Raw genomic sequence first — 11,600 nt, forward strand, 5'->3', positions numbered from 1 at the left:
GAAGCGCGTTGATCGCGTCACACGGTGCACACCCTTGCAGGTTGCAGGCCACTCCCCAACGACGATCTTCTCACTCAAGTCAACAAACAGATCATTTGTCAATCAATCAAGTTGGCACCAATCGATATCGTTCAATAGGCCAGCTCAGCTCAAGCTTAACAATGCCCCGTACCTCTCTGCGTAAAAAGCAGGCAGTTAGCTATAACGAAGATCGCGACGACGACGAGATGCCCAAGCCAACCATGGCCAAAGCCGTTGCGGCCGCTAGCAAGATTGTTGAGAAGGCAAATGGAACAGTCTCAAAGGCAGCTGTATCAAAAGTCGCGACTACCAAGGCTTCCACAAAACGAAAGGCTGAACCAGAAGCCGAGAGTGCAGCTTCAGCTTCAGCTCCAGCTCCAGCGGCCAAGGTGACCAAAAAACGCAAGACCAAGGCTAAAGACGAAGATGCGACGCCCTTGACAAATCGAACAGCTGTCTCTGAACTTAAGCCTGCCATGCATATCGGTGCTCATGTCAGTGCTGCAGGAGGTACATGCATTTCGACTCCGGCTGTTTTTGCTTACTGACCATCTTTCTTCAGGAGTTCAAAATTCAGTTACAAATGCCATTCACATTGGCGCAAACGCCTTCGCACTCTTCTTGAAGTCGCAGCGAAAATGGACAAACCCACCCCTCGACCCTGAAGCAAAAAATCAGTTTATCTCATTATGCAAAGATCACAGCTATAGCGCGAACGAGCATGCCCTCCCTCATGGTTCATACCTTGTCAACCTGGCACAGGCCGACGAAGACAAGGCGAACCAGGCGTATACATCCTTTGTCGACGATCTTCAGCGTTGCGAGCAATTGGGCATTCGTTTATACAACTTCCATCCAGGTTCAACAGGTGGTGATAACAGGTCTGCAGCCATCGGACGTATCGCGGCGCAGCTCAACAAGTCGCACAAGGCTACCAAGACGGTCATTACGGTCCTTGAGAACATGGCAGGCAGTGGAAATGTTATTGGTTCGACCTGGGAGGATTTGAGAGACATCATCGAGCTCATAGAAGACAAGTCAAGAGTGGGTGTCTGCATAGACACATGCCACGCATTTGCAGCAGGGCATGATCTGAGGACACCGGAAGCATTCAAGAAGACATTTGATGCCTTCAACGATGTCGTGGGACACGAGTACCTGAAGGCTTTCCATCGTAAGTTTTCATTCTTCTTATTCTACAACTATAGCCAGCCACTAACGAATGTTAGTCAATGATAGCAAAGCACCCTTCAACTCCAACAGAGACCTCCACGCCAATATTGGCACAGGCTTTCTTGGACTCCGTGCCTTCCACAGCATCATGAACCACGCACCTTTCGCTGGCATGCCCATGGTTTTGGAAACGCCTATCGACCGCACTGGCTCTGACGGCAAGTCCGTTGAAGACAAGCAGGTCTGGGCTGACGAGATCAAGCTTCTAGAGCGACTTGTTGGCATGGACGCTGAGAGTGACGGGTTCAAAGAGCTCGAGACAGAGCTACAAGCTAAAGGCGAGTCGGAGCGAAACAAGATCCAAGATCAAGTTGATCGCAAGGTAGCAAAGGATGCCAAGAAGGGGACGAAGAAGGGTGGAAGGAAGAAGAAGGGCGAGACGGATGATAGCGAGTAAAAGTCGCTTGGCTCGTATGCATAGCGTCTGGGCGCCATGTGTTGTGTATTAACAGGGTTAAACTTTGTAATTCTAGACTTACGGCTTTGTATGTATCTACCATAATATTTGTTCTTTGAACAAATCCATATATCAATGGCCAGGCGCTAAAGTAGATTCCAGGATGGTCTCGGTGTTTGATCACCTTGGACGACTCGCTGAAACTCTGAAGACGTCACTGGGAAGTCGGTTCATACATAATGTCATATAGTTCGTGCTATAAACCATGCAAATCTCATCTATTTATAAAGTCTTCTCCATCGAAGGGGTATTGCTCATGATGCATCTCACAAAGAACCGGAGCCCAAAACACGCATTTAATGTTCCAAGAGAACCAACACCCTCCTACCAATATCCAACGCCAGGTCACAAAGGGACAGTTGACAACTAGCCCGTTACACTCACTTCCGATTCTTGCCAAAAGTAGCTTCAAGTTTACCCATGATGCTCTTAAGGCCAACACCTCTCTCGCAGTTGGCTTCTAGCCATGTCTCCATCCTTTCTCTGACACTCTTCATGGACTTGAGTACAGGCATCTGACCGTCCTCCTCACCGTTAGCTGCTGCTGCCACCCCTGGGTTGAGTAGAATCTCGAAGCAGTCAGACCACAGATCAGTTTGCCAGTAGCGCTTGAGACTCTCCCGAATCTTGTAGCGTCGACCGGACTTGCCTAGCCCACCTTGGTCGCAGCGCATGGTTTCAATGTATTTACCAAATAGAAGTGTGTGGATCGTACCTGCGAGTCCGTGGTAGTCGATCTGCCATGTCCAGGGCCGGCCCTCTCGCATTTCGGCACAGTCTTGTGCGCTAGTTTTCCAGTCGGCGATGAACTCAACCTCAGGAACAAAAGCACGCATGTCGATACCTCGCCCGAAGTCAATGAGTACAATGCCACGGGATGACCATCCACCGCTGCCATCGGCTTTCCACTGGCTCGTCAGAGACTCGTCATCTGACAATGCATCCAAACGGAGGAGACAGTTGTCAGCCTTGAGATCTCCATGCATAACGCTCTTCGAGTGCAGAGATTCCACAGTCCGTAAAAGCTCAATGGTGAAGAACATGGCCAGTTGCTCGTCCATAACTGCAGATGATTCAGCTCGGAAGAAGTTGACAACATCTAAGAGGGTGCCGTGTGGATGATAAGGCAGGAAAAGGAAGGCCTCATCTTGGTAAAGGTGCATCTCGTGTGCATAAGATAGTGAGGCAGAAGCACGATGCTGGGGTCCTAAGCGAGTGTGAGCCAGACGCATCATGTGGAATTCCCACGGTGTAGGGGGGTTCTCCATCTTGAGAGCCTCGACCTCGCTCCGATGGTTGACAGCAAAAGCTCCTTTGCCCATCGTAGGGACCGCATTCTCGTCGTTCTCGTCAGCTTCTGGGGCGGAGTTTTCGACAAGGTAAACAGGGGCAAAAGCTCCGGCTCCCAGTTCCTTTTTAATCGTGTAAGTAGAGCGAATTTCAGGAAGCTCAATCACCACTTGGGTAGAAATAGACGACGTTCTCTCGCCCGACTTGCTTGCCTTGGTCAGAGCCTTGGCAAACTTCCGGATCTCACCACCTCTTTCATACTTCTCATCCCGATGGTCGTAGAAGCCTGAGTAGGAGCTCAAAGGAGGCAGCATCTTGGCAATGATTTCGGACCGAACCGCCTCATCCACAGGGTTGCACTGCGTGTCCTTGATGATAGGCCCCTTAGATGCGAGAGGCTTCGATGGAATCGACTTTCCAAGAGGCCCAGCGGATTTGGGAGCCAAAGGCACTGACATCTTCGGCGGTGAGAGGACATCGTTGACTATTCCTCGAATAGGGCTACTAAGAGCTTCGAGGTCTGAGTCCTCCTCGTCCTCCTCGTCGATAGTCATGGAGCTTTCTCTCTTGCAAGGTGTCTTGTATTCGTGACGCTCTACTGTCACATCCAAGGACACTTCGGTCCTTTCTGTGATAGGGGTCATGAAGGGTAGTCGATTATTTGCCACCTCAGCCGGGTCCCTATATGGCCGGGTAGGGGGTTCATAATCCTCGGGCGGAATTGGAACGAAAGTTGTGCGAGGTTGGGGAGGGAAGTCCTCTGAAACAGGCGTCCCAAGTTCTTCGTCTTCATCTTGTTCTTCGTCCACTCGCGAGTGAATATCAGTATTGTCGAGAGCTTCTGTCGAGTCTTGTTCATGCTCTGCAGCAGTGGTATCGATCAAAGCAGATACCTGGGTGTCATTGCGTTCATCTCTATCTCCATCCTCATCTCCCTCTCCATCGAGATTAGGGATGTGTCTTCGTGTCGAGAAGTCTGACCACTCGCTGATGCTTTTCGCATCTTCATCGTTATCGTCGTCACCAGCTTCACTGGGCTCAATCTGCCTCGTGGTACCCGTACTCTCAGCATCACTCGTGTAATTATCATCGCTTTCATAATCGTCCTCATCTGCGCTTTCTTCCCCTTCCTCCTGACCAGCAGGTTTCAGAGGTGCATTGAAAATATCGTAGATATCATCAGTGGCAGCTTTGGTGTGAAGTGTCATTGTGGGCTCAGATGTGTTCTTCTTTTTCAGCTTTGGTCTTGAGGGTGAATCAAGCTTTGCCTTGACTGTTGAACGGTTAGATTGACCTATGGTGCTCATATGAGCCGACTTACTGATTTGAGTCTCATTGACTTCCATCATCTTTTTCTTCTTGCTACCCCGTGAGGGTCTAGGTTGCTCAATAATCCTGCCGTTCTCATCATATTGCACGCTGTCCTTATGGATTGCTAGTTTGGCGGAGGAGTCCTGATGGATAACGAGTTTATCGACGGGATCCTTGTGAATAGCCATTTTGCCCACAGGGTCTGGGCGAATCATCAATTTGTCACCAGAATCTTTATGGATAGGAATTTTGCCAACAGGATCTTGGTGGATCATCAGCTTTTCTCCCAAGCCCTTGCTGATCTCTTCAATTTCAAGAGGAGCAGCAGGATCAGGGACGATGCTCTCGTCAATCGACTCTTCTTCCCAGCAGTGACCGAGCCATCCTCGATTAGCAGCGATGATCTCCTCGAAGCTAAGCTCAGTGCCAATCTCTTCAGGAGTCGGATATATAGCGGCAAGGTCAACAAAAACACGCTCCTTCTTACCAGTTTGTGGATGTAAGGAGATCTGATGTTTTGACGGAACAACAACGATATTCTGTATTTGCGAAAGAGACTATTCAACCATAACAAATCATAACCATACATTAGTCCTATGACCATCAACATGTGGACGAGTCAGGGGAAAGAAGATCAACTTACCTGATCCCTAAACACTGACATCTTTGGAGCTGCGCTCTTCTTTCCACCAGCTTGGAGCGTCTCTCCAGCCCAAGGCTTAGCCTCCATGGCATTTTCTTTCTTGCGATCCGCTAGTGAGCCAATACTATCCCAACCCTTTGATCCGGCACCCATCGATGACATGGCAGAAGGTTGAGCGTCGCCATCAGAGAAAATTGCCATCTTGGCTTTTCCAGGTTTGGCTGCTCCACCACTTGATGTTCTTGAAGCTTGAGGGTCTGCCGCACGAGCAGCAGCGAAAGGGTCAACTTTGGCAGCAAGTGCTGGTCGCATGGTGGGTAATGCGGGAGATGAGGGTTCGTTCATAACATCTGGCTGCTGAGCGACACGCTCCTCAAATTCTTTGAACTTGCGCATGAGGCGCGGCACAGGTCGAGCCTCTCGCTCGATACCCAGCTTATATACTTCTTCGGCCTGTGCCCATCTACCAGCACCCTCAAGCCAAGCAGCATATTCCTCGTAGAATAGGGCGAGAGACTCTCCTATTCCATGACGTGACAGAAACATGTACGTCTCCCGTGGGGCCTCGGAGAAGAAGTGGATGTAGTAAACCCATAGTTTCAGGTATCGAGGGTCGTTCTTGTATTGTGCTGACCCGATGAAAGTCTTTGTTGCGCGCTCAAGCAAAGTGTGAAGTTGTGATTGTGGTGTTGCTTGTGCTGAGGGGTAGGCGTCCAGTGTCCATCGCACATAACGCTCGAAGATGTCGAGGGGATCGTCTGACTCGTCTAAATTCTCGACTTCCTGCTCAAACTCGGCTCGAATGCAGTCGTTGACATTGCGCGTATCCGAGGGTGTGGGTGTCGACTGCTTGTGAAGAGGCGATGGGGAGTAAAGCTCGGCGAGCTTCTTTGCTGAACGACCGCCTGGCAAGGACTGAATGTTTTCTTTCTGACCTTCGATCAAGTCAAAGTCGATGAGGTCTCCTGAAGATGACATGGTGGGTTAGTATCTCCTCTAAAGAGGTGTTTATGTCTACAAAACACTCTCAGGATCGGTCGGTGTGATTGTGGTTGAAGAGCTAACGATTTAAGTGGGATGGTCGCATAATGTTGATATTATCGATGCGCCAATGAGCTTGTTGCTGTAGAAACAGCCACTTGTGGCTTCTATGAATGACACGAGCCACAGCAGTTTCAACCAGTTAGACCTCACCCGTTATCGTTCTTTTAAAGCACAGTAAAGTAAAATACAATCACATAAGCGAGCAATACATATTGAACTTCAATCAAAGTTTTATTAATTGATCAGTTGGCTTTTACTGTTTTTGCCTCTATTACTTTCAATTTGCCATCCTGGTATATGGTCCCAGCGTCCTGGCTGAAGACCTCAAGGCATCATTATCATCACAAGGCTTTTTTGTTCCACATATCCATTTGTCCCCATTTACAGGTTAACAGACTTGCGGAAGTCCTTACCAGGGTAGATAGCCTGGTCACCGAGCTCCTCCTCAATGCGGAGGATCTGGTTGAGCTTGGCAAGACGCTCAGATCGGGCGGGAGCACCGGTCTTGATCTCACCAGCACGGAGACCGACAGCAATGTCAGCGATGGTGACGTCCTCGGTCTCACCGGATCGGTGAGAGACCATGACACCCCAGCCATCGGCGTAAGAGTCCTTGGCGGCCTGGATAGACTCGGTCAGAGTACCAATCTGGTTGACCTTGAGGAGGAGAGCGTTGCAAGACTTGAGCTCAATGGCCTTCTTGATGCGGAGAGGGTTGGTGACAGTCAAGTCATCACCGACAACCTGAATGTCCTGGGTCTTGGAGAAGTAGCTCCAGGCCTCCCAGTCGTCCTCGGCGAAGGGGTCCTCGATGGAGACGATGGGGTACTTCTTGCAGAGGTCAGAGTACATGCTGGCGAGCTCCTCGTAGGTGATCCACTTGGTAGGGTCGGACTCGGGGTTCTTGAAGTCAAGATCGTACTTCTTCTCAGCCTCCTTGTAGAACTCGCTGGAGGCGACGTCCATGGCGATCTTCATCTGGCCGGTGTAGCCAGCCTGCTCAATGGCATCGGTAATGAGCTCGAGAGCCTCCTCGGCGGTCTGGATATCGGGAGCAACACCACCCTCGTCACCGACGTTGCCAGCGGACTGGCCGTATCGCTTCTTGGCAAGACCCTTGAGAGCCTGGTAGACCTCAGCACCCTGGCGGAGAGCCTCGGTGAAAGAAGGAGCATCACTGTGGTCCTGTTAGTCACCTCTGATGACGGATGGAAGTTCAAGGCACATACGTGGGGACAATCATGAACTCCTGGAAGGCGAGGCGGCCACCAGCGTGGGAACCACCGTTGAGGACGTTCATGAAGGGAACGGGAAGGACGTAAGGCTTCTTGGTTCCGGCAAGGTCGGAAACGTGAGCGTACAGAGGAACACCCTATGACGATGTTAGCGGAATGATCCAAAAGCATGAATGTAGTGCTGTGTGTTCGAGACTCACCTTCTCAGCGGCACCGGCCTTGGCGACGGCCAGGGAAACACCAAGGATGGCGTTGGCACCAAGCTTGGTCTTGTTGCTGGTACCGTCGAGCTCGTTGAGGAAGGCATCGACAGCTGACTGGTCCTTGACATCGAGGTTCTTCTCAATCAGAGCGGGAGCAATGACCTTGTTGACGTTCTCGACGGCCTTGGTGACACCCTTGCCGTTCCATTTGGACTTGTCACCATCTCGGAGCTCGCAAGCCTCATGCTGGCCTATATTATTATGAATTTAGCGATTGCATAGGAAGAATTGACGAGTGCGGTCGAGACGAACCGGTAGAGGCGCCGGAGGGAACGATGGCACGGTGGAGGCCAGTCTCGGTGACGACGTCAACCTCGACGGTGGGGTTTCCACGGGAGTCGTAGACGGAGCGGGCGAAGACCTTCTTGACAGCCATGTTGACTTAGTGTTATGTTTTTCTAAGTGGGTTGATGAATTAGTTGTTTGCCTTTAAGAATAAAAGGTAAAGGATGAAGGTGAGAAAGAGAGAAAAAAGAGGAGAGGGAGAAGAGGAAGAAATTATATAGTAGCCAGTGCGTAGAAGGTTCTACCGATGGGACGGCCGGCGCTTCAACGGGCAATGCCTAAGTAAGGTAGCAAGCATCCATCCATCCATGATGAGCTGAGCAGTGCAGTGCAGTGCAGAGCAGAGCAATGCTGGGCAAAGCAGTGCCAGCGCCAGAGTCAATGCCAGTGCGCGTCACCCAGTCAGTACTGACCTACAGTAACCAAGTAGGTACCCAGCTAAAATATGCCTCAACATTGCGCAGCGGCTGACTGGTTATTGTTGCTCATCACAACAAACCAAACCAAGCCAAGTCGAACCAGCTCCTAGGAATTTTTGGTGGGGGTTTTCTTCCAATCGGTGAGGGAGGGGTGGTAGGTAAAGGTGGAGGAGGGGTTGGAGGGGGAGGGGGGGAGCTCGAAGCTAAGGTTGTTTTGCTTTGCATTGCTCTGCTCCAACGTGCTATGCTGTGCTGTGCTGTACTACCTATCCATTGGATGCTATCCAATTGATGGACATAGATGCTTAAAATGGAGGTGAAGAGGAGGTGAGGGGCATTGATAACAGCCGTGACTGTTTTATCATCCAGATTCAAACTTACCTTAGGTAAAGTGTTTATGTATCAGACACGATTGAAGCCAGCAGAAACCAGTCTGGTAGGCGAGTAAAGTATGGATATAGGATGATGGTATGAAGATGAGAATAGAAGAGGAAGAAAAAAAGGAAGGCTCCAGGAGGGGAGGACAAAGTGTTTATTTATGAATAGGTAGTTCCTGGAAGGCAGAGGAAATCTGTCGATCGCGACTGGCAACCTCTCCAGGTACCTCTTCTTTCTAACCCAGTCAACGGTCGACACGAGAGAAAAAAAGAACATCAACCATGTACCTACCTGCCTCCTACGTAAGGAAGTCGCCCTCCCCATCTCAACTTGGACGTCCTTCATGGATGTCTCTCACCAAAATTTACAAATTACCTGCGAGGTGGGGCATTGATTGACGTTGGAGGGGTGAAAATGATCTCACAAAATCTCACCCTTGACCAATTCAACCAGAGCCTAGAAGAGGGGTCCAGGTCCAATTCTCCCCCTGGACTGGGTCTGGGACTGGTTCCATCGCCTAGATCCAGCCCATCCCACGCCCACCCTGCCAGAAGCCACCTTAATGGCGCGCCGCTCACCTTGAGATCCATATTACCTTTACTTTACAGTAAACGACAGACAAGATATAATGTCCAGGGTCCTGATTTAGCATCGGACTGGCAGGCCAGGTTAGACCAGACACAGAATGGCATGGTTTACTATCGAGCATCCATTGGGAGTCATGGACCATGGAATGGATATCGATATGGAAAATCACCCTCTACCGTCTTAGCAAATTTCACGCCCGCCGATGCAGGGCCGCACCGAGACCGAGACAGTCACAACGAAAGACAATTTGTATCATGATGATCACAGCCCACTATAACTCGTCTAAACACCATCATTTGTGTCTCCACGCAAATATCGTGTTTTACAGTCCTCTCAGTCACTCTAAATTGTTGTTCCAAGCTGTTATGCGTAGCATCATCTCCACGTACCGAACTCAATTACATACAAGTTTCCTCTAGACCACGCTTCGCTCCCGTTGATTCCCGGCGCTGCGGGCTCATCTTGCCCGTCTTGCCGCATCGTAACCCCAGGCTCGCCGTGCCGGCTCGAGGACGTCTTCCGGTTGGACAGTCCTCTTCTCGATCGGGAGCCAAGTCAACAAGGTACGACGAGAACGACACAATGCCTCCGCAGTCCCGGAAGGCTGCATGTAGTACCTATTAACAAGGTATATGATGGCAAGGCAAAATCACCCAGCGCCTACCTGGCAGCCCTGCCCTGAGTAGCCTAGTCTAATTGGACTGCAATTATTTGCTCTCGCAGGCTGAAATATGCCCAGTCTTCCTTCGAGTAGATGCTGTTCTAAATGCCGCGCTCGATTGTCGGTCAAACGTTCAAAGTCGGCCGATAAAGGTGATATGTTCTGATAAACATGGATGCAGATGGAATGATCTGAGTCCGTGCCTATCAGCATCTCATGAGAAGCTGCATTGCGGGCCAACAATAGACCCGAGCTGTCCCACCCCCTCGTCTACAGGTGGACGATGGACGTTTGATCGCTTGTGCTGTACCGCCGAAGATGTGGTTTGATACTCCAAGAGCACGGTCTTGCTACGTTGTATCAAACATGATCTGACTGCAGATGGCAGCATCTGCAATTAGCCCGACAGAATCATGCGTTGTTGGCCCGTGGGTATTGTATGGTGGGTATCCACGAAGCGACAAATCGAATTCATATCTATCTTTATCGTTATCGACATACTATGCCATCCTTCCATTTGACTGAGTAACCCTGGTTCACATAATTCAAGATCATAATGCTGCCCACCCGAAACGCCGTTTGTAGTCCTTCGCCAGATTTTGTCTTTTAGAAACGTTCCTTCATTCTCGCCGCAACCGTTCGGAGGTTGCCGTACACCTTGCCGGGTGGCTTTCCGAGAATCAGACTCACGACCGACTCGCGAGCAAGGTGAATGTTCTTGAAACCACCCAGGATGTGAATCTTGCTGTCGGCCAGAATAATACGTGTTCTGCTGGCATTCTCGATGGCAAACTTTGTCTTTCCGTCCTTTCCAGCAATTCGTCCAATCGCACGAGCTTGGCTGTCACCATGCATCGTTCGTACATCCTTGATCTCAAAGCTCTGGATGTAAAGGTCGTCAAGTCGTAGCAGCGCGATGGCATCGTCCACATCAAAGCCTAGGGTGAAAGCCTTGACGAAATCCTCTCCCTTCTGCAGCGCTCCAGACTCGGTAGTATGCTTTGATGACCTCAACTCGACTGTCTTTCGCTTAATGTTCATTCGGCATTGCAGCTTGAGGTGCTCAACCAGAGGCGGGTAGATAGAGGTCCATGATTGTTTCAGAGGTGTCATTCGGTGAGGAGGAATAGGAATCTTGCGCGTCTCGACTCTGGTAACGGGATCCTACAAAAGGTGTTAAAAACATGAGAAAGGTATGGTAGCACGAGGGTCCTCACGATGTCTCTGGCGGGCGCAAATCGAGGTCGTCCCTCCTCATCAATCTGCATACCATCTTCGTTGCTCTCCTCCACAGGCACGAGGACATTCGCATCGGCAGATGAATCAACAGGCGCGTCTAACAGGAAGTCCTCATCGGTATCTAGATCCCAAGTTAGAGACGGTGATCATAATCCATTTCAGAATTTTTTCTTACCTTGGACCGGGAGCTGGACATTGTTGTCGAGCGGGGCTTCCTCAGCCTTTTGCAATGCGGTAGGCGCAGGCATTTTTTATTTTATCTGAGAGATATCCCGTGAATATTTACGGGTTGAAGATGCAAAAGACGTTCTTCACGAAGACCCTTGAAGTTCTGTCACAAAAAAAAAATCAACGAGGTCAACCGCACTTTCAAGGGTATCGAAGGACTTGTTGGTGGGGGGCGCTCGACTTTCGACCGCACTGAACAAAATTTGTGTGGCTTATCAGAGCTTATCGATTGGCTCGCTGCTTGCCATCGGCTAGGCGCGTCATGGAGTGACTTTTCCTGCCCGGACCAGAAGCCTGGAAAGGTT

General features: G+C 50.3%; 4 protein-coding genes across 4 annotated transcripts; 1 reads left to right on the forward strand and 3 right to left on the reverse strand.

Moving 5' to 3' along the window:
* Nucleotides 1-161: 161 nt before the first annotated feature.
* FIESC28_11017 (uncharacterized protein) lies at nt 162-1,651 on the forward strand (the record flags this gene model as incomplete). The annotated part of the gene is made up of 3 exons (XM_031165147.1): nt 162-531; nt 584-1,195; nt 1,251-1,651. 3 exons carry the CDS (start codon nt 162-164, stop codon nt 1,649-1,651), a joined length of 1,383 nt encoding a protein of 460 aa, XP_031010775.1.
* A 440-nt stretch (nt 1,652-2,091) lies between these two features.
* Nucleotides 2,092-5,933, reverse strand: FIESC28_11018 (uncharacterized protein; the record flags this gene model as incomplete). Its single annotated transcript, XM_031165148.1, has 3 exons — nt 2,092-4,274; nt 4,323-4,869; nt 4,956-5,933. The coding sequence occupies 3 exons, from the start codon at nt 5,931-5,933 to the stop codon at nt 2,092-2,094; spliced, it is 3,708 nt and encodes a 1,235-aa protein (XP_031010776.1).
* A 447-nt stretch (nt 5,934-6,380) lies between these two features.
* FIESC28_11019 (uncharacterized protein) lies at nt 6,381-7,873 on the reverse strand (the record flags this gene model as incomplete). Its single annotated transcript, XM_031165149.1, has 4 exons — nt 6,381-7,176; nt 7,229-7,371; nt 7,435-7,688; nt 7,750-7,873. The coding sequence occupies 4 exons, from the start codon at nt 7,871-7,873 to the stop codon at nt 6,381-6,383; spliced, it is 1,317 nt and encodes a 438-aa protein (XP_031010777.1).
* Nucleotides 7,874-10,434: 2,561 nt separating this feature from the next.
* On the reverse strand, nt 10,435-11,315 carry FIESC28_11020 (uncharacterized protein; the record flags this gene model as incomplete). Its single annotated transcript, XM_031165150.1, has 3 exons — nt 10,435-10,992; nt 11,046-11,188; nt 11,243-11,315. 3 exons carry the CDS (start codon nt 11,313-11,315, stop codon nt 10,435-10,437), a joined length of 774 nt encoding a protein of 257 aa, XP_031010778.1.
* Nucleotides 11,316-11,600: the final 285 nt, after the last annotated feature.

The sequence above is a fragment of the Fusarium coffeatum genome (genome assembly GCF_003316985.1).
Source record: "Fusarium coffeatum strain FIESC_28 chromosome Unknown BRIP53273_contig_354, whole genome shotgun sequence".
NCBI lineage: Eukaryota > Fungi > Ascomycota > Sordariomycetes > Hypocreales > Nectriaceae > Fusarium > Fusarium coffeatum.